Source organism: Xiphias gladius, chromosome 4 (assembly GCF_016859285.1).
Source record: "Xiphias gladius isolate SHS-SW01 ecotype Sanya breed wild chromosome 4, ASM1685928v1, whole genome shotgun sequence".
Classification (NCBI taxonomy): domain Eukaryota; kingdom Metazoa; phylum Chordata; class Actinopteri; order Istiophoriformes; family Xiphiidae; genus Xiphias; species Xiphias gladius.
This window is the reverse complement of record NC_053403.1, coordinates 14,305,140-14,327,742: the sequence shown is the minus strand read 5'-3', so window position 1 is coordinate 14,327,742 and position 22,603 is coordinate 14,305,140. Positions and strand designations below refer to the sequence as shown.

Here is a 22,603-nt window from a genome sequence, read left to right as displayed (position 1 = left end):
CAGTTCAAGCTGCTTGCCATCAAATTGCCAGTTGTAATATGAGCCATTCATTGTGAAAAGGTCTTTACAATTACCTAAGCAGACTTCTGTCTTTATTCTGCTCTATTTTTAGGTTGGGGAGACACGCCAAACCTGATATTATATTTCACCATGCAAATGTGCAAGTGTACTTCACCTGCATTACTGGCATCAGATCATTGTCTGACATTTCCACCTTCTTCTCTTTCACTCAGGACAGGACAACAATATATCAAAAAACGTACTTGCACACACCTGCACACAAATTGTTGACTGTAAAGTGCGTTCATATGCAAAAGACTTATTCACAGAAAAACAAGTGGATATACACGGTTGTAAATGCACAAGAACAAGCACAAACTTCTCAGTTCTTCCCCTTTGAGGTAGATAGGCTATACGTTTCTTGTGGTACAAAGATAGTAGGAAAAAATGATGTCACTCATCGGGTGCGTGTTTGTGCGTGGTGTGGAGTGTGGGCTAAAATGGGCTAGTCTCTAACCATAGGGCATAACCTTTGACAGAAATGGTTTAGACATTCACACCCCAAGATCAAAGATGGGACTGAAAAAAGTGTATTTCATGCAGGCAGACTCTCTCATGTTCTTTCAGTGCACCGCTCAGGAACTCTTAAACTGAAATGATAGTTTTTGCAGGGAGGAAAAAATCCCTTTTGTCACTTTGTCACTGCTTATCTGTGATTTTGTGCCTTCTCTTTCAAATTAATAACGCGCGGTCACTAATGAGAATCTCAAGTGTTTCTTCATAAAACAGGACAACATTTGTTTGTATGCGGGTCATTTCCAACCACTGCCTTCATCATCGTCACGCAGCCTGCAACAGGAAGTTACGTAAGCGAGGGAAAAAAATTTGTATGAAAGAAAGTTTTTAAATTTTATTTTAATGACCAGACTGTTGCCCATCAAGCGAAAGACAGAAATGCAGCAAAATGAAAGACTTTTGAAAAAATATCTGATTGAATGCATCTGAGGCTGCAGAATCAAATCTGATCTGCCTGCTGCCGTAACTCCACCACGCAATAGCAGCAGCAGCAGCAGCAATGGCAGCCGGGCGGTGAGACATATGTCACAACAGTCTGTGAGCCGAAAAACATTTTCGCCTGGGCCGAGAGACGACACATAAACAAAATGTCTCGCCACAGAAATGTCCGAGGTTACAACTACGATGAAGGTAGATAACCTTAACTAGGTCTTGGTCACGGTTTAAACGTCATGGCCAGGCCTCAAACCGCTGAACTACTTAGCCGCTAAGCTACAATTCACTGTTGTTGATTGTGGCTGCAGTAGCTAACGCTAGCTAGTTTAGTTGGCAAGATAACGTTGCTGTCGTGTCACTTGGCACCTCGCACAAGATCACTTGCACTAAAATACGAGCACCTACTTACATATCCAAGCTTTGAGGCTCACGTTATAATCTTATATAATCTTATATAATCTCTATAAGCATGTGGCAAGTTAATATTGTAGCTAATGTTTTTGTTTACTAAAGTTAACGAAAGCTACTTAGCTAGCTTGCTAACTTCCCAGTGTTTCTGGTAGGAACGTAACAAGTTTCATATTCATTGCTGGATACAGTATATAGACAAACGCTGTTCTCATTAACTTGTTAACCCTCCCAATTTTTCAAATCTACAGTAAAGCGGTTATAGAAATATCACCCGGCTCCCCATTTACTGTTAGGCTTTCTGTAAAGCTGCTGACAAGGCGAAGTGACAGCTGTCACAAAGGAATTCTTCTCTTTACAACGACTGCATTTTTGTACATGTAAATGTTTGTGTCAAGCACAGGAAAGGAACACGTTTGATGCTTGGGTATATATTTTTTTTCTAGATTTTGAGGATGATGACATGTATGGACAGTCCGTGGATGATGACTACTGCTGTATATCACCAGCAACAGGTTGGTATTAGAGGATTGCAGGATTCATTGTGAATTTAGGGCAGATGTTTGCCACCCTAAATGCAGACTGGGACAACTTAAAGTTAAATCGAGTATGTACGTTCACTGATAAATAGCCAAGAATAATATACCAGAATTTTGTTATTTTTCTATCCCAGTCAAAGACACAATATCTACTCAAATACAGTAATGAAAAGAATGTAAGTTTTTTTTTAACTTAAATTTGTGAAAAAGGATTGATTGAGATCAAATGACTACTTACGTCATATAGTATTAATCAGACATTACATATCACAGCTTGCCCAATAAGTAAAGATGTTTTTGGTATATTCAGCAAATCAGTTCATCTACTCACGTCAAGAGAGGCAAGCACCAAAGGAGGAGCCTTTAGAAGAGGAAGAATATGAAGATGAAGATGTTCCTATGTCTCCTACCATCAGCCACAACCTTGACCCTCTTGATCAAGGTACTCTTAACAACTGCAGGCAACGTTATACAAGTGACTAATGACAGAGATCGTCTAACCTTTATATTTGATTTTTGTGTTTGAAAATGTGCAAATTAAAGACATTAAGATTCTGTTGAGTTAGTAGTTTTAATTTTACCTTATGTATTGTGCTTTGTTTAATCTGTGATTTGTTTCTGGATCACAAAGTCAGAATCTGTGACTAACCTGTGTGTTGTACTTTGTAGCCAAGCTGTATTCTTGTCTGGACCATATGCGGACAGTGCTTGGAGATGCAGTACCAGACTCAGTCCTGAGCCAGGCAGCCATAAGATATGGATTCGACCCACAGAGGGCACTGGATGCAGTCCTGTCTGAAGACACTAAAACAGCCCCAGTTAAAAGAAGTACAAATGAGGAGACAGCATCAGTAGCAAGAGTTAGCCAGGAGAAAGCGCCACTTCCACAAAGAACCAAACGAGAGGCTGTGAAGGCTGAGAAAGGTACGCCTGGTGCGGACAAAAATTTGATAAATTTATTGGTCATAAATTGGTGTCCTTGACTGGTCTACAATAGTTATATATTGGAGAATAGTTGTTTCAGTATTTTCTCCAGTTATTTTCCACGGCAGAGGATCTGAAAAAGTTATTATCCAATACTTTAAAATGATTGAGATATTTCACAGCTAGTTAGGTCATCATAAGTGTTTTTTTCTTTTCATGTGGCTATTGATAGATATCATTTCCTTTTGAAGGAATAATACCTAAGTAACTCATTTCATGAATACATACATAAGGCTTTGTTTATTTGTATGACCTGTTCAACAAACTTCAGTGTAGACATAAGTTTCCAGTCAAAAGTTTTTGAACATCCCGCATTTTGTCATTTTTTAAATTACATCTAGTGCTCACTTTATTTTCTAAAAATAATATAATGATATAATGAAGAAACGGGTAAAGTGATAAATAGTTTTACTTGCGGAGTCTGTAGAAGACCTGTAAGCCTGCCAGTTAAGAGGACTTTAGATACAAAGAGGGAGGCTATCATTACCGCGAGGAATGAAAGAAAACAAGTTATGCCCACAAAGCATGATTAGTGGGTTGTGATGAGGCAACTTACGGTATTGATAATATAAGGATAAAAGGATTCAGAGAAACACAAGAACTGGACTGCTGCACAATAGACTGATAAGTGATTGAGATAGAGCTTGGTGAACTTCTAATATTATATCATGATATTTTTGACTGAATACGTGTGTTCTTCAGAAGATACTTGAACAAAATGTCATTTTAAATAATATTCATTAGTATTGTGTATATGGAAGCATAACAGCCTCCGTTCATTTCAAACAAATACGTAGGATGACACATTTAAGTCAAGTTTAACAAAATGCCTTCTTTCTGTTTTTTTTTCTATTACGTCTATGGTATGATTCATCTGGCCTCCCTTTCCTCCTCCTCTTCGACACCTGCAATTGGCTTTCGTAAGGTAAGGAGCCTGCTTGTCTGCTTCTCACACTGACATTACATCCGAGGCACATAACCCCCAGTCTGATGGGTGCAAACTTGCGCAGCCATGTGTACCAGCAAGTGCACCACACTTGCATGACCTCTTATCTCAACATAAGGAGAATCTAGTGGTTAGCAGCTCTGAAAATCAAAATGTTATCCGTCAAAATGTTGGTTCAGGTGTTAGCAGTCTGGCACAGTTAATGTCTGAGCATGACCAGAAGAGTAAGGTGCCAGCAGAAGTGAAGACAGGGCGAGGTTTGGGTGTTCCCTCATTAAGTGCTCTCACCATAGGACCTAATTCACCTCCATCCATTATGTCTATTCCAAATAGTCTTTCATTGGGAACGTTGGCGTCTTTAAATATGTCTTCAGCATCTCACAACTCAGCTTCCTCCCTCCTTTCAGCTTCACTTAGTAGTCTGTCAGTAAACGACCCTAAACTAACAACCGCAAGTTCCGATCTGGCTGCTTCTCCTGGATTCGGCAGTCTCAGTCCCGTCGTCCAGAGCAATCAGCTCTTCGTGGGAATAGGGACTGGAGGCAAAGCCACAGTGGCTGATCCTAAGGGAAGCCCATCATTGGCTGATTTAATCCAGGAACACTCAAACCACAGCCCAACTATAAGTAACTCTTTCCCTTCTCCCCATAGTAGCATAGTTTCTCTAAAGTGTCAGGGTATGGCTGCACCAGCGCAAACTCTCTCACTGTCTGAGCTAGTTTCACAGCACCAAAACAGGAGTACACTCATTCAGTCTCAATCACAGAGCGCTGAACTACCACCAGACACACTTACCTTTTCTAAACCAACTAGCATTACTCCTACATTCCTGGGTGGGACTGTCTCACTGTCGCAGCTAGCCTCGCAGCATCAAACCAACACCCCCTTAGCTTCCCCTCAACCTGTCAGCACTGAATCTCCTGCAAATGCACTGAAACAACCCCCTGTCCTCTCTGAGCTGCTCTGTTTGTCACATTTGGCTTCTGAACACAAAGGCAAAACCTCAGCCACCTCATATGGGTCGCAGTACTCCCTCACCTCGCTCCTTTCACCAGCAAAACCAGAGAGGGTGGGTGTGTCAGCAGAAAGTACTTTAGAAGGTGGCAAGAAGTGTAAGATCGACCACAGACCATACCACCAGAACTCCGGGCCACCTAAGCCAGGCCAGACTATTGATTTGAGTGCACTCATGGCCCAGTCACATGGAGCGGCCCCTCGTTACTTCGACAATGACATTCCCTCACTGTCCTGTCTAGCTCCAATTGCCTTGGGGCTGGATTCTTCTGTTTTTGCAACACCTTCAGTATTTGCGATTACTCTGTCGACTCAGAGCCGTAGACAACGGAGGGGGACGAGGAATGTGTTGAAGGGAAAAATAAGAGGTCCGTGGACAGGAAGTGGTTACCAGGCCTTCCTCTGTAAATCGCAGGACAAGTCCAAAGAGCATCTTACCCCACTTTCACCAATTGTACCATTTCGCTTCGACACACCGTCACCTGATGACATCGTCCGTGCTAATCAGCGAAAAGCTTTCACCAGGTAGACAAGATGAAATAAAAAGAACTTAATTCAGTTGCATCCAGGTTGGTGCTAAATTGACTCACGTGGGCTGAGAACCTCAGATCTTTCTGGTGGCCTTTGCCTTTTGCAACTGAGCTAAACTCAAAGAGATAAAGCACTCAGGGTCATCAGTCCTTATGAGTCTTTTTAACTACTGTGTCTCACAATCAGTCATGTGGAGTGAAGAAACTTTTGGGACCAACAATACGACAAAATGATGTACTCACTGCTGATCACTGCTAAAAAAACAGACTGCTACAAACCGTATTCTCACAGCATGCATATATTTTTTTTTTTTATAGAGGAAAAGAGACAAATCTTATGTTGCTACTACATACAGAACAGTTATGTTTTAGTGGATTTAAAAAAAAAAAAGAAAAAAAAAGAAAAGAACTACTCAGAACCACTCTGGCAGCTTGAAATTAATTGCAGCTAATATTTCAAAGGATTTTTAGAACTTTTTTTCCTCATTTACTGTAGTACTGTAGTAACTCTATATTTTAAATTTTGAGTCTTATTTTTGTATGCTTAGATGGCCATTGGCTTTTTAATTTTTGTATCACAGTAAAGTAGTTTTAATCTTTGCCAGGGAAAATTAAAGTATAACTCTTCTGGCATGGCCTCTTTTTTTTTTTTTTCTTTTTTTTTTTCTTCTTCTTCTTTCTTCAGCTTTGAGCTGCATGAACCCCCAAAAGTAAAAAAGAGGTTGATTTTGTTTGCAGGTGTGCTGCAGCTATTGGAATATGGATCAGTTAACCATTGTGCTGGTTTACTGCTGCTTGTGTTTGAGATCATTGGGTTGACTTTTTGTTTTAGAGGACACCTGGAGATTTTCCCATGAGAGAACAAGAATACACGCGCACATGCACGTGCGTACAGACACACATGCATAGACAAGTGAACACTTTTTAATGTTTGATATTGACAAAATGAGCTTAATATGAATGCAAGCACTGTGAATAAAGAGTTTACATAATAAGTCAAAATGAATGCCTTCAGACCTGACGTAAAGTTTTTTTTTTTTTTCCTTTCTCTTATAAACTTTTAATATTTCCATGTACGGATGGGTTTGATTTACACTGAATGTGTCATCACTTGCTGCCAGAGGTTGATTTGTTAATATTGAAATAAAGATGACTGAATTTATTTACACTGAGTGCGCCTGTGTCTGGGCGTGTCCCTCTGGTTGTGTATGGGTGTGCACGTGTGTGTCTGGGTGTAAAAACATAGTTTCAGCACTATTCCTCACTTGTTGCAATCTAATATATGTATATTTCCTTAATATGTATGGCACCTGTTCATTCAGAATAAGTCTATACTTAGTTGGCATCAAGGTAAAATTATTTAGGGGTTGAGTAGAGAGCATGTCTATTTTCAAAGTGATATTTTTACGAAAGAAACTGCATTATGTATCCGGTGCAGTGTATGCACTTTTAATGCTAGGCCAAAGTTTCTTAAGTCATTGCACATTTTTTGGTGTGAGTCATTGGTATTGATTTGAATGGAGAATCTTGCAGTTAAAGAAGTGAATATTAATAACTTAAGATTGAACAAGGACTACATCAGGGCTTCATCATGCAGGAACAGCAGTAACTGTAACTGCTGTTCAGTTAAAAATTGGTGATCTTAACAGGGGAAGAAGAAAAGAGCATATGTCAAACTTTTCTAATGGTGGAGCCATTTTCTTTCACTGCATTATTGTTGTGTTGAGAACACTGTTTGAGTGAAGTGGTAGCATTTGGGTTGGATGGGTGTAAACTTTATACAGGTGCAGAAAGTTGAGTGAACTGGACCCTCAGGGTGTCAAACACAGACTGGAGACCCTGAGGGAAATTATACATAATAAAGGGCAGACAGTGGTAATAATGACAAGTCAAACATTAGAAGTCAAACAGGTTTCTCAGAGTAGTCTTGGGAGCATTATGATGTTTGGAATTAATTAGGTGTAATAGGGATGCTGCGGTCTGTTTTTATGAGAATGAAGATATGACCTACAGTTTTTTTGTTGTTGTTTTTTTTGTTTTTTTTAGATATTGCACAAAGAAAATCTAGAAATGAGCATGCACCTTATTAAGAAAGGGGTTTGTCCATAAACTGTTTTGTCCTTTTCTCTTAAGGCGAGCCAGTGTGTGGGTTTGAGCAGGAAGCTGCAGTCTTGGAGAAAATGTCACCCCGAGCGCATATCGACTCGGCACAGCAGCCGATCATATTACTCTCTGTGTCTCTTTTACACCACCTACGTAGGAAAATCTGATCAAGTCTCTCAACTTTCACAGCTTTGTCAGATCAAATCATTTTGTGTCTTTAGAGGCTCTGCATTTCTGCAAGTACTTGTTGCACAAACATTGTTTTGTTGTGATGAGGTGACAACACCGGAAAATACCATTTTACTCACAGCTAGTGGTCAAAAGAAAGTGGGCGCATATGGACATACATGGCTTCAGTATGACTGCTTTGTTGTGGTGCAGTATGTTTACAAGAAAAAAATGCAAAGAAGACATATAGCTCTTTATCTAATTGGAAAAAGCTTCATATTACAAGAAATTTGTAGCAGGCATTCACATTGGCTTCAGAAATCATTTATTATTCGCTTTTCGTGCTGTTGTGGCTTGAACTGAAAAACCTTTATAGTACTTTTTGTGCAAATTAATAATCAAAAGCACAGAAGTATCTTATTTAGATGCTTATTAAACCATCACTCACTTTGTAGAGGCACATGGTCTAGCTGTGGCTTTTCTTGCATATGCTTGTATTAACGACTCGATGGATTTTCATTAAGATTCAAATGTCACGCTTCGCTTTGCCTCTCTGTGTCTGTGTTCCAAATCACTTTCTTGTTCACTCATTCACTTTCCCCTATGGTAGTAAAAACTCAATATGTAGTAGTAGGTTGCAGTTACAAATAGTAAATTCATATTTTGGTGACTTTCTAAATCATTTTCACCTTACACCATCACTTGCAGGTCGTGACACATAAAGTTAAGTTACACATCTAGCCATGGCTTAGCAATGAATTTAGAGATCTGGGGACTATATGAAATAACTTATTACATTTTTCTCCCACGATTTGTAGGGAAACTTTTTTATTAAAGATATTGCAGCTTTTTGACTACATCAAGACAGACTATATGATCCTAACACAGCACAACAGTATGGGCGCAAGTTATATTGAAGCCTTGCCCAGAAAATATTGAAGCCTTGTCCAGAGAATCCGATGCTGTCCCTTGTCCAGAAAAATCCAAATACTGAAGTCAAAATATTGAAGCCTTGTCCAGAAAAACTGACACTGTCTATTGTTCTCCTCTAAACTCCAAAGGGTAAGATCCTCTGAGCAGCAGGGATTTTCTGATATTTTCTTGTTGCTGAGTCATGGAGGTATGACTCAAAATTGAGATTTTAAGAGGACTAATCTTGCAGCCCTACTGTCCATGAGGATTTGCTGGTATGATCACCGTGCCTCATGGGGAATGTAGTTAGATGGTCGATAAAACTGTACTGATTTTCCACAATACAGATGGCTTTGCTCGATAGCTCAAGAGTTAATGTTTATTGATACGTATGGCAGAATCTTTTGCCTTTTACACCGTGTTTTTTGCTTCTTTGGACACCCTGGATGTGTAGTCATGTTGGTCACTCAAAAAAGCCACCAATCGACTCTAAGTTAAGCAGGAGAGCACTGAAGGGAGACTTGATGCAACATAGAGTATCACGTAAAATAGGTTGACTTGTTTAACAATTTTGATGAACGCTGTAAATCCAAACATACCTTGAGGTGATAGGTTATTGTGCTGAAGGCGAGACATTAATGTCACTATAGTTCTGTTTTGAAAGACTGTTGTGTCTGTAAACACAACAGTAGGTGAGAGTTCTCAGGTAGTTGGTATGACTCAAGTTGAATGTCTGCTGAGTAGGTGGTTGTACAGGATGAGGACATAAATCTCATGAACTGTTAAAGGGTGGTACTGACATCCCTGAGTGTATGTGTCTGAGTGTGACTCATCCTAAAAGTGGTCAAATGGGTCCTACTCTGAGCTTTCCGCTCAGCCAGCACTCTCATTTCCTTTATAATTATTTTTCATTCATACCTTCATCGATTTTTTTTTTTTTTTTCTTTTTTTTTTTCTTTTTTTTTCTTTTTTCAAATGTGAAGGAAGTTTAACTTCTATTTTGGTTCAGTGGTATGTCCATTAATTTAGGGCAAAAATAGGCTATAATGTGCAAGAGAGTGCCAGAATGTAGGTTTTAACTCCTACCATATACCACGCCAAATTAATTTACTTTGTCCTCCCTGGTGGAAATGCCTCGTACATTAGCACCCCCCCATTTCCCTCACATTTCCCCCACATGAGGACTATGACAATTTGAGTTAACATTATCCTTGTCTTTCACAGCCTTTAGCGGCCTCAAGTGGTAGGGAGCCAGAAAAATCAACATTTCCTCTACAGAATTCTCATTATTAATTGTGATGACCAGCAGTTCGTAGAGTGTTCAGTTTGAGTATTAAATATTGGTTTGAGAAAGTGTTGTGCTTTCCTGAAAATTCAGAGCATGTGTACGTGATGCTGTCAAACCGGGACTGGGACATGAGAAGCGATTATGTGTATTTGGACAGTCGGGGAAGAGGGTTCATATTTGCATATCCTGGGCGGACTCCTCTTATCCTGTGCTCAGTTGCGCCATCAGGCCAAGGTGTGCAGATGACTCACTCACTTTTAGTCACTGCAAGGGTCCCCGATACTAGAGAAATCCTGGATGGAAGGATGCCAACTGTTTACCTGCCAGTTTAAACACTGTAAAAAAAGATCCTGCTCCGAGCCTCAGAATCTAATTGCACTGTGTTGTTCTTAAGCCGCCCACTGTTAATGCTGCCCCCAGGCAGAAAAAGAAAATAAAAATATCGGGCAAGTCAGTTGTTTGCAAAGGTATTACAGTATTTTGACAGACTAACATGTCCTGTAGTTAAAAAGGGGGTTGTTTCTCACTTAAGACCTTGGAGGAATGCAGTAGGGTGTGCCTGTCTGTATCACCCCAGGTTAAAATATAGACTAGCTCATCCTAATTACCTTATTATATTAAGAGACCATTTGTCTCACAGCTGATGTTCCATATAAGTGGATTGCAGTCTGTCAGGAGGTGTCCTGTATGACACAGGTGGCAGAAACCTACACGTCACTGTAGTAGGGACAAGAAAAGCCCCCAGCTGCAGGAAGAACCAAAATTCCCCAGAGAGGTCTTTCTCTGTCTTATGTTGCCGCGTACTGCAGTTCAGATAAGACCATAATGAGGCACCGTAATGATGCAGATTTCAGTAATGGTGATGGTGTTAAAGATTTGTAACTGTTTTTAAGTGGCCTTCTGTGTGGGTCCATCTATTGCAAGTACAGTTAGTTTTCAGAACTTTCTGTGAAGAAACAGATTTATCCATCATCATTTTCTTATGTGCAGCTAGCAGTTTTATGAAGCTGTAACCTCTTTTTAAAAATAATCTCTTTGATGCAGCTCTACATTGGTTGTCCCCTTTTTCCGTCTTTTGAACACATGTGGATCAGTGTGTGGAAATAAATAGCGTGCAAATGCCATTACTATATAAAGAAAAAAAGTCACTTCAGAGTGCAGTGTGCTGCCTAGCTAGTGTATCAGTGTTTCAGAATGAGAGGGACTTTTTTCTCTAATGCAGAGACAGTCATCCAGAGAATGCTTGGTTAGAGAAAGTCCATTAATAATTCTGTTGAATGACACCTCCTTTCCTCTCATTTTCTCTCAGGGTATTTTTTTATGATGAATAACCTGTATCAGGCATGCAGGGTCAAACAGAAGGGATTAGTATAATGTATAAAATGCATGCTTAACCAAAGCTATAAAATCAAGAAAAATATTTTTGTTAACTGTAACAAGTTTTCGATGACAAACGTAAAAAGGGAACAAGCTCTTGAGCAGCATTTTTCTTGTTTGATAAAGGTTCTAGGACTGAAATGTCGTAATTATAGCAATGAGGTATGTGTGGGTGTTTGTTCTGTTTTTAATACTAACCAAAAACATAAAAGGAAAACCGATGGAAGGGACATTTTATGACCAACAGCAATTTTTAAAGTTGTGACATTTCAACATTTGTATGTTGTACAAGTCTTGTAGTACCAATAGTGCCAATATATGCAAGTTGTTTTTTGTTTTTAATCAGGTGTCTGTGTCTGTGTCTGTGTGTGTGAGATGATGATGCACACATTCACCTCCAGCCCTGCACTTTGCTGATGTGACACCTTTTCAAAAGATTCATTCTGTGAAATGCTGTGTCACACTGCTCTATTTATGTGGAGACACAAGGCAACGGCCACTTCTGAAATTAACCCCTACTAAACCAGGAATACACTGCCACACACATGCACAAAGACTCATACAGTGTGCAGTAGGGTTGGCTGTGCAGCCCAGTCTAAATGAATCAGTAGCAGGTTGATATGACTGGGACGGGTGGCCATTTGGGACTGGGATGACAAAGCAATGACTTCAACAAGTCTCACTGCTGCAGAATACGAGAGTGCAACTGATTGCATCATATGCTTACACTTAAGAATATATACTTTATATGCCAGTAAATGGCACCTATGACCAGGAAAGTAGTCATAAGCAGTACATTGTAGTAATGTCCTCTGGATGTCTTAAAACCACAGCTAATGGTGTACACTGCTGAAAAAAGCTATCTCCGTGTTTTACAATGTTTTCATGTATTTTTTGTTACTATTTTGCGGAAGCAGGCAGTGTTACAACAAATGAGCTGGAGTTAGTCATTTTATAAAGATCAAATCTCTTGTTTAGACTCAAACCCAATCTGCCGTTCCACTGACTGTGAACTTTTACATCTATGGGATCTTTGGACAGTAATCCTGGACTTAACGGAGAAACCTTTCAGTCTTTTCCTGGTTATGAGAGAAAGAAGGGACTGTTTACTGATAGGTGTAAAACATTTATAATGCATTGAAGGTCATTTTCTGTGCCCTTTTTTCAAATAGGAAAAAAAAAAAAAAACCCTCCCCTTGTAAGAGGCCGCGGTGAGTCATGACTGCCTTTGTTTGTAAGCAGCTGTACATTTTGTTCTTCTTTTCTCCTTAGCTAAAAGCAGAGATGCGTCTCTCAATAAACTGGACTCTGAAGTGGTCACCAAAGTGGCTCGCATGACCGTCTCTGGCAAGAAGCAGACCATGGGATTTGATGTTCCCAGGTATCTAAATCACCTCTGTACTCAAATACACATTGTTCTCATAAAACGGTAAAAAAAAAAAAAAAAACGGGGCTTCTAATGATTTTGGAAGCTTTATGCTGGCATAATTATCAACTGTTGCAGAGAAGAGACGAGTTGTATTTCATTGTGATTAAACTCGTCCACATTCTCTCCTCAGCACAGGGGAGAACGGCGTCATCACTGCTTCAGTTCGCCGTGGTGGGAGTCCTGAAAACGCATCCGCAAGGCCTGCCACAGAGGCCACCTCCAAACGTCCTGAGACCCCATCTAAAGGGTCAAATGGAGACGAGCCATCCACAGTTCCCACTCCAGTCCGCACGTCTGGAAAGTCCCGTCAGGCGATCAATGTCAAGGCTGAGCTGGAGAAGAGACAGGGGGGCAAACCTCTGTTAAATTTGGTGGTTATAGGTAGGAAGAAACTACAAAAAAACGACTGATAAACCACCAAAGAAAACACTCGTAACTTAAAACTTTATTTCAGTCGATAGCACATTAAGGAATCAGCACAATTAATAGGGATACAAAAGTCAATTCTGCACAAAAAGACTGAAAAAACCTTCGCTCACTCCCATCCTCATACAATTTCTTGCTTGTTTACGGTCCTACAGTGCAGACATTGGTTAAATATACAGAGGAAGTACTGCATGTTTTGTTAAGCAACCTTTAAATTTGAAGTGTTGGTTTTTGCAGCCTCAAAGTATATTAATGTTGGAGTTTTTCCTGGAGGAACATTTCTTCAGCACTACTACTTCCAAACTTTAGTTTAGTCTTATATTTCAAACAGGGTGCGTGAGGCCCACATCAAAATGTCCACACGTTGTAACATTATTTGGCGAATGTACATTGTAGCCATTTACAGTCTGATATTTAAATGTGATGTTGATCAGTGAATCGTTCTGAATCTCCCTCTTTTGTGCCCTTGTTTGGTGTGGTGAATCTTTTAGTGAATTTTTCGTGTATTTTTTCGAAATGCACACCAGTGCAGTTGCTCGATCATATTTTCTCATTTTCAGTTACGCCAGAAAAAGTGACTTGGTAGTTTCAGAATTGCAGATGATTCTAGTTTCCCATAGCCTGTGAAACCTTTCGTTTTACCACGGCCCTCTCCCTTCCCCCCTGTAGCCTTAGCCCTTGTTCCAATTTCTGTCTACCTCCCTCCGCTTGTGCAATTCTGCTTCGCCATGTCTGATGTTCTCTCTTCCCCTACCAGTCTTATCATTCTTGTTACAGTCTTCCTGTCTGTGCCAGTTTGTCATCATCCCCCCTTGTATTGTTCCCAATCCTTCAAGCCCCTGTTTTCTATCAGTTCCTTTCTTTTTACATCGTGAACTCCTTGGCATTATTACATGATTCCCTCCTTCTCTGCAGGTCATGTGGATGCAGGTAAAAGCACGCTGATGGGCCACTTGCTTTATCGCCTGGGAAACGTCAACAAACGTACCATGCATAAGTATGAGCAGGAGTCCAAGAAGGCGGGAAAAGCCTCCTTCGCCTATGCTTGGGTTCTGGATGAAACTGGCGAGGAGAGGGACAGGTACATTTTGAGCGTGAAGCAACAGACAGACAGGAAAATTCTCTGTTGCCCCCTTCCACATTGAAGGCGGAGGTCAGGCTTGGTTGCAGATGGAGGAGGACACTTGTGAAGTGCAGATGCTTACCAGACTGTCTCTTCCTGCTGTGTGCTTCTGGTTGATAACAAACAAATCTCAAGAGTGAAACATTTTCTTAAATGAATGGTGTACCAGTACTAGTGATGGAAAGTCAACGTAATCTTGTCCAGGATGTGATCTTGAAAAAATGGCTTACTCATGAGAAGGACCAAATTTTTCCTACGCTAGTTGGAACATGTTTTGCTGCTAACTAACTGTGCACTTTTGGCACAGAAAATATGTTATTGTTGAAAATGTGTCCCTGTTTGTCCCCTCCCTGTTGTTGTCACCAGACTGAAACGGAAGCGAAATATGCCAGAAACAGAAAGTGAAGTCGGGTGGGAATCCATATTCACGTAGCAGTAACTTCTGTAGCAAATGCGTAATACAGTATCCGACTGAGAGCCTCGCCCACTAGAAGACGTTGCTCTTGAACTGAAATTGACCGAGGCTTTAAATCCACATCCTCTAATAGGGCAGTCCAGCTGCCCAGTACACCATCAGTGACATTGTTTAATTTACAGTAATTGCACACTTAGTTTTGCTTTTACCACACAAGTTATTGTTAACATTGCAGATCATTTTTATTCAATTGGGCCAAATAGTTATTAAAAACAAACCCCAAAAAAAGTAATTATTTGTGTTTTCTCCAGAGGTGTGACAATGGATGTGGGCATGACCAAGTTTGAGACAAACTCTAAGGTGGTGACCCTAATGGATGCGCCTGGACACAAAGACTTCATTCCCAACATGATCACTGGAGCTGCACAGGTATACCATGTATAAGTGTTCAAGCAGCCTGCACTATTCAGAAAGATTAGACCAAGTGATAGAAATGGGGCAAAGGGAGTTTTTGGAAGTACACGGATGGTGCTTGCCTTGCTCATTTTCGGTTAAGTCAAAAAAAATATTTATGAAGTCTGCATTTTCTTTTCATTAATAAATAAATACTTTTTTTTTTTTTTTTAACCACACATGGGATTTAAGAAATAGACTGAAGAGGATATGGATAAACAGGAGAGAATACATACATATATATATCAAAGTTAGAAAGTTAAATATAGTTCAACACTCAAGACCAGTGTACATAAATGTAAGGCTAGTGCAAAACTAATTGGGCAGTTTTCCTAATATCCCTGAGCAAAGTGACGGTTTAAATGTTTAGATATTTTATATAAGAGGTGAATAATAAATTATATTGTATTATTTGAGGAGGTGATACGGATAAAATCCTCTCACAGTTTATGTTAATTACTAATGCAACATATATTTTTTTATGCAGAAGTGTGTCTGGAAAAAAATGTGAAAAGCGGTTGATGGAATTATATAATCAGACTGGAATGACTGTTTTTGGCAAATCCAGCAAATTAAATATCTGATATGTCAACACACTTTAATAGAGAATAATTTTTTTGAGCCTCCCCATGTCTACAATTACTACACCAAATATTAGGACTCTTCCAATACCATTGAATATATCATTTAGCTACATTTATGGCTTAACCTAACACCTAAGATGCTTTTAACTGCTTTTCCATGTGACATTAAGCATCTCTCTTAACTTTGCAAACCTCTGTCTGATTAAAATCTTTTCCCTCTTTACCATCAGCTTGCCACACCTGTCAGCATGATTTGAAACATTTTTTGTGGTTTTGGGTGTTGGTGTAAGAAGGTGTTTTTGTCAGCATGGGTGTGCTTGTCTGTCTCTTTTTTTTGGGGTACTAATGTCATTTCTCTTTTTACCATATGACTATCTTCACGTTTAGCCTGTTCAAGTAGTGACTAAGGAGTTTCTGTTGCAAGCAAATCAACGTGTCATTCAGACATGTACTCTGAAGGTTAAGAGGATATTTTCTCAGTTCTTTCTCAGTTCATTAATTTAAAAAGAACCGAATTAAAATATTTCTACATTGCTGCCTATATGATGTATTTGACTGTTTGCTTTCTAATAAATTTTTAAAGTTAAAACATCCATCACCAGAGAAAAGCAATGAATAAGTTGATATATTTATCTCCATGTAGATTATGAGTGTTTAAACTGAATATTTTGTTTTAAAAAAAATTACAATTTTATTGTTCCATTAAATATGAATTTTATTTGAACATGAAGAGTAAATTGTTAGAATTGTGTATGTTGTGCACGGTTTCTCTTATTATTTTCTCTTATCTTTTATGGTTTCTAACATCACAGACACCACTCTTAAGCCTCATACAAACTGTCTCATTCTACATGTATGTGTTCTGTGTTCCGTCTCCAGGCTGACGTGGCCGTCCTCGTGGTGGATGCCAGCAGAGGAGAGTTTGAAGCAGGCTTCGAGGCGGGCGGTCAGACCAGAGAGCATGCCCTGCTGGTGCGTTCGTTGGGCGTCACTCAGCTGGCTGTGGCTGTCAACAAGATGGACCAGGTCAGACCTGCTACACGTCACTGACACACAGTGGGGATGGCTTTCTTTTGTCAGCGCTACAGATACACAATAGGGGTAATTTGGCCAAAATATTGTGTTACAGCAGATACAAACAATTATTATTCTCACAAATTAGTGAAGGGGGTTTCATTTTCACAGACATGTATGGATTCTGGATCCTTGGGGACATTTGAAAGTAGTTTGCTACTTTTGAAAAATCCAACGATTTTTAGTGAAGCTTCGTAGAAACTGAAAATGCAGAGCTTTAAGAACATGGGAGTTCGCTGATAAAATCAAGTCAAGGAGCAGGATTATCTCATTCGGCGATAAGGCAACCACTACTTTATAATTTGTATTGATTTTAAGATTTTCTCAAAGTTCCTGACTAAACACCTCTAAATGTTTATGTCAGGAGAGAAGGCGACCTCCTGTGTGCATGCCATTGAATTTTTGTGTTTTTTGTTTCCTATAATCACTGGCATGTTGCTGACCCATTTCCATTTCAAAGCCGTGCTGAAAGGGAGACTCTCTGTCTGTGTATTTTTCCTTTTTCCTTCATATGTGTATATAAATCAGGTAAACTGGCAACAAGAGCGTTTCCGAGAAATCATTTCCAAACTCGGCCATTTTCTCAAGCAGGCTGGATTCAAGGTGAGTTGGCAGTAAGTCACTCGACATCTTACGATATTCAACTCTTTATCCGTGTCATTAACATAAACGGTCGTTTTATATATTTGGCTAAGAGGAAGTTTTCCCTAGTTTAGGAGTTTGAAACTAGTGTTCATCTCTTTTTGCAGGAGTCTGATGTTCTGTACGTCCCCACCAGCGGCCTGTCAGGAGAAAACCTCACCACCAGGAGTTCAGTTTCACAGCTCACCTCCTGGTACTCTGGCCCCAGTTTGCTGGAGCAGATTGGTAATGCACACTGGCATGGATCAAGCTGCCCAAAGCGTTTACTCCCCTTTGACACTTAGACTAAGTTTTCTCCGGGGAAAAGTAGTAGAACATAATCTACAAGCACAAGCGGCATTTCTGCCATTTTTTTCATCGTTGGTCTCTTGCTAATGTGTGAACAAACACAGGAGTCATTCATAGGTTTTTATGTATCTGTCGTCATCTAGACTGGTGTTGAACGTTAAAGCGGTTATTTAACTTGAAAAATTAATCAATAGAATGAAATCTTTCTAGTGAAAAGCTTGGCTGTCTATAGGTTTTTCCTACAACCGGGTAAACCGTCAAATATCACTCTGCTGATTCAAGAGAGTTCCTAAAGCAGGTTGATTTGCATAAAAATGCTTCCAAGTAACCAAATTTGTTGAGTATAAAATAATTATCTTTTCAAATACAATTTGATAGTAATAACAGATTTTGGCTGGATTATTAATCGAAATGACTTACTATAGTAAGAAGAAATTAATTAAATTTTTTTTAATATAGTTTTGCATACACTCTGTATTTCATACAGTGCTCTGACTGCTGTTAAAGTGCTGATCATCCAGACTCATGGCCAGTAAGACGACTATAGTGTTATTCATCCAGTACCAGGGAAAATGATTCATCACCCCTGGTTACGAGGCTTCTCATAATATTTAGTAGCTTTTCCATTCCTCATTGTTTTCTTCCTCTTTTTTTGTCTGCTGTATTTTTACTTTCCTCTAAAGATGCCTTCAAAGCTCCTCAGAGGTCTGTAGACAAACCTTTCAGACTGTGCGTCTCAGATGTGTTCAAAGGTAAAGTCACTGATGCATACATTCTTTCTGAGATTTTGTTCCTGTCCCTTTTCATTTGGCTATTTTTGTAAGTTAAAGAGATTTCTGATGTTGCATCCTGTCCTCCCAGACCAGGGTTCAGGTTTCTGTGTTACGGGGAAGATCGAGGCAGGTTATATTCAGACTGGGGATAGAATACTGGCTGTGCCTCCTAATGAAACCTGCACTGTCAAAGGTAAGCACTGGTGTGTCTTTGCTGCCATTTTGGCATTGTGGCTGACTTGACTTCATTTTTAAACTTTTTGTGACTTACACAGCATTTTCTTCATTGTCTGCAATAAGGTTTCTAAAGCCTTTGTGTTAAATCTTTAATAATGAGGGAAGTTTAAAAATATAGTTATGCATCTGCAAGAAAGAATTGTTCACAGGCTGACAAGAATGCCACTTGGCTTACTCAAACATTCAGTGTATAAGTTAAAAATACTTAAAAAAAGAAGACACTGTACTTTTTTTTTTTTTTTTCAACATCTACACAACACATTTCTATAACCCAAAAGGGAAAATCTTGCAAGTAGTGATTTAAATAAGTTATTAACATAGTAGAATGCTTTAAAGAAGGGGAGCTTAAGCAGAAAATAATACGCACATACGCATTATACAAAAATTGTAAAAGAAAAAGAAAAAAAGCTTCAAGCACATCTGCGTCCGAATAAACGATGGCTACTGAGTTAGTGGTAAACAGTGCCATCTTGTGGTAAGTGTGTTTCTTACCTTCTGTCTGTCTGGACTGCAGGAATTACTTTACATGATGAGGCTCTGGACTGGGCTGCAGCAGGAGACCATGTCAGCCTGACAGTCACCGGCATGGACATCATCAAGATCAAGTAAACGAGTGACATATGACAAATGACAGTGTATTTATAATTAAAAAAAAATTTTTTTTTTAATTTATTTCATGTTAAATCATGATGACTCTGTTTGACATGCTGTGTTGGCCACTATGGTTCAGCTTTGGACTTGGCCAGTTGTTGAGTGGATGGTAGTCTGGATATTATTTGAAAGCAAGAGCAGTTATTCTTCTAGTAGCTACTGGTTATGCTCTCATAACCCTTTTCTGATGATGTGGTCTGGTGTTTTGATTATGCCTAGGTTTTATTTATTTGTTATTTTTTCTGAATTCTGCTTCCTTCCAGCGTGGGCTGTGTGTTCTGTGATCCTAAGGAGCCCATTCGAGTCTGCTCTCGATTCAGAGCCCGAATCCTCCTCTTCAATATTGAGGTCCCCATCACACAGGGCTTCCCAGTAAGTGCGGTAACAATCGTACTACTAAGGCTCCCCGTTTTATTGTATGTATATGTTTGTTAATTGTGGTACTGTTTCTGTGTGTACTCTGTGTAGGTACTGTTGCATTATCAGACAGTCAGTGAGCCAGCCACCATTAGGAAACTAATTAGCGTTCTACACAAGAGCAGCGGGGAAGTCCTCAAGAAGAAACCAAAGTGAGTTTGGGGGGGGGGCATTGTATGACATTTTGTTGTATTAATACAATCATCAGGGATTCCCTTGCTATGCACTCTATTGATAAAGAGCTGGTGTGTAGCTATTCTTTCCCAGTTTAAAACAAAGTGTAGCACTGAAGCTGTAGTTGAGAATTGGGAAGCGAAGAATAGTTACCTTCAGCAACTTTAGAGTGCTGAAGTGCTGCTTTACAGCGCTTAATAGCGTTATGTGCAAGGTACTGTAGCATTCCCGATGGAGTAGATCGTTATTGCTACCTTCTTGACAACATGACATGAGCAGCAGTTTTTACAAATCAGTGTGGTGGAATGGAATAATCACCCTCATCAAACCACATAGATCAGCTGATGGTACTTTTCCAAAACGTTCTTCATCTTACTCATATTGAGAACTTACTTACTTTACTTTATTAAAATAGTAGATAAAATAGAATCCAAATTGTTGTTCCCGTTAAGGTGTTTGAGTAAGGGTATGAATGCCGTCGTGGAGATCCAGACCCAGAGGCCGGTGTCATTAGAGCTGTACAAGGACTACAAGGAACTGGGCCGCTTCATGCTGCGATACGTAGGCTCCACCATTGCCGCGGGGGTTGTCACTGAGGTAAAATGCAGCTAACATTAGGACAAAGTCAAAACAACATGGAGATTGTGTGTTGCTGCATAAAAATTGGATGTTTTAAACTACTGTCCTGTTCTTGTTTACTGTACCTCTCTAGTCTATAAACTGTATCTTGTATATGTAAGTATTTAGGCCTGTTCAACCCTGTGGAAAAACTGACACTACATGAAACTAACTGTTGTTCTGTTTTTTCCCTCCTTAGGTAAAGTGTCATCTAGTAACTTTCCTTTCGTTTTTCCTCAACGCAGATCAAAGAATGAGGACCCATTTCCATCAGCACAGAGCCGGTCAGGCCTTGCTCCAGAGACTTCATGCAGCCAGAAGATAAAGTGCAATTCCTCAAAGAGATGTCACTCGTGGACTCAGAGCATCACATTCATCCATCCATCTCTCCATCCAGCGCAGTAGCTGCTTCATCCAGCCGCTCCTATCAACACTAACTGCACAGATACCAACCATGTGGCAACATACCTGACCCAGTGATGCTGGGCGCCCAAATACCCCCGCTTCACATTTCTCCGCTGTCGGGCCATTCACTTGTCAGTAAAACCTTGTTGCGCTCAAATTTCTGTTCGATGAAGCCCAATCAATAATATAATCAGACTCTGGAAGACAATCCTACCACACAGAGGTTTCCACAGTGATTCATTTCAATGTACTCTCCTTGAAGGAGCTACGGCTGGCCATGAATTTTGACTGAAAGATTAAGAAACCTGGTATAGCAACCAGCACCGACAGATCAGCTGTGGTGTGAGGATGACATTTGCTTTCTGCTCTATTTAAGGAATGAAAGACCTTGTCCTTGTTTCTCCTTTACTGTATGTAAATTCTAATATGAGGAATGAGGATTCAGCATCAAGGGTACATCAATTTTTTTTCCTAATGAGGCTCTCCTAATCAAAACTACTGACCTGAAGTACCTAATTTAAAATTTTGTTGAGGCCAAGTTTTTTTTGGAATTTTTTGTTTTTGTTTTTTAACCATAAATATGTTTGCATCTCAAATTACATAGCAAAGGGGACAATGTCTACAAAGACATTTAAATAAGTACTCTAACAGAGGCAGAGTAGTTTGTGAACAAAAAAAGGAAACTAAAATTTCCTCTTCCATCTGCAGAAAGAGACAGAATGCCCATTTATGCTAACAAAAGATAACTACATGAAATACTTCTACAAATGAGATTTTAGTAAAGCAGCAAAATGCTTTTTGAAGAGACTCAGCTGAACGAAGGTGGGAGGTCTGAGGAGCTGTATTTCGGTTACTCCATGTACTAAATCAGACACGCTTGTGAAGATGGTGTGAAGAAAGACGATGCAAAATGAACATGACATCAATAATCTGTGGTTTGAGTTTTGATTTCAGCAATCTGAAGTGTCCCTTTCTTTCCACCAACGAAAATCCTTTAGAAGCCCGGGGAAAGGTTTTAGGCATACAGTCCCATGGAAATGAGTCTTAAATGCTAGCAAAAAATCTCTTGCACTAAAGTGGGAAGAGAAACTGGGGTTTTCAATGTAGAAATGCATATCTTTTAAGTAGAAAGTGAAAATCTAGAGGTGATCATTTCCCGTCAAGTTTGTCAGTGAGACAGCTGAGGTTTTCCTGCTGGAGTGGAAAGCACCACAAAAGCCAAGGAAGTTTTTTCAGTTAAAGTTGTGTGAGAAGGACGGGAAAGATCAGAGATTAGAATTTAATTAACAGTGAAAGGAAATGAATCCGAAGATAGACACTTTCTGCCTTTATTGGACAGCACAGATGTTAAAATAACAAAGAAGTAAAGAGAGGTTAAAAAGAATAAAAGAATTAGGGTCAGATACATATGTGTATAATGACAGATAATGTGTTTGCCATTGTGAGAATTTCTGCTTAACACTGAGCAACCTCTTTAGTTCCTTTATGCAAACACAGGAAAGTGTGTGTGCATGACATGTTGGCCAAAGGTTCCTCAGGCAGGGAACGGACAGAAACACCATACGGTACAATATGGTAGCCCTGCATCTTATACGGACTTGGTTAGTCTGATAA

The 22,603-nt window shown here is 39.6% G+C and overlaps 1 protein-coding gene across 4 annotated transcripts; it reads left to right on the top strand.

The window, feature by feature from the left end:
* Positions 1-802: 802 nt before the first annotated feature.
* On the top strand, positions 803-21,918 carry hbs1l (HBS1-like translational GTPase). Of its 4 annotated transcripts, none has more exons than XM_040125851.1 (18): positions 803-866; positions 1,866-1,934; positions 2,269-2,400; positions 2,628-2,882; positions 12,553-12,661; positions 12,840-13,090; positions 14,051-14,216; positions 14,985-15,102; positions 16,590-16,736; positions 17,313-17,387; positions 17,534-17,651; positions 18,398-18,466; positions 18,576-18,680; positions 19,239-19,329; positions 19,639-19,747; positions 19,844-19,944; positions 20,419-20,563; positions 20,830-21,918. In XM_040125851.1, exons 1-18 carry the CDS (start codon positions 806-808, stop codon positions 20,839-20,841), a joined length of 2,133 nt encoding a protein of 710 aa, XP_039981785.1. In that variant the 5' UTR covers positions 803-805; the 3' UTR covers positions 20,842-21,918. The 4 variants fall into 4 exon arrangements, with proteins under 4 accessions (XP_039981785.1, XP_039981787.1, XP_039981786.1 ...); XM_040125852.1 differs by lacking the exon at positions 803-866 and adding an exon at positions 885-1,206 and having other exon boundaries at positions 20,830-21,917; XM_040125853.1 differs by lacking the exons at positions 12,553-12,661; positions 12,840-13,090; positions 14,051-14,216; ... (9 more) ...; positions 20,419-20,563; positions 20,830-21,918 and adding an exon at positions 3,873-9,486.
* The last annotated feature ends 685 nt before the right edge of the window (positions 21,919-22,603 follow it).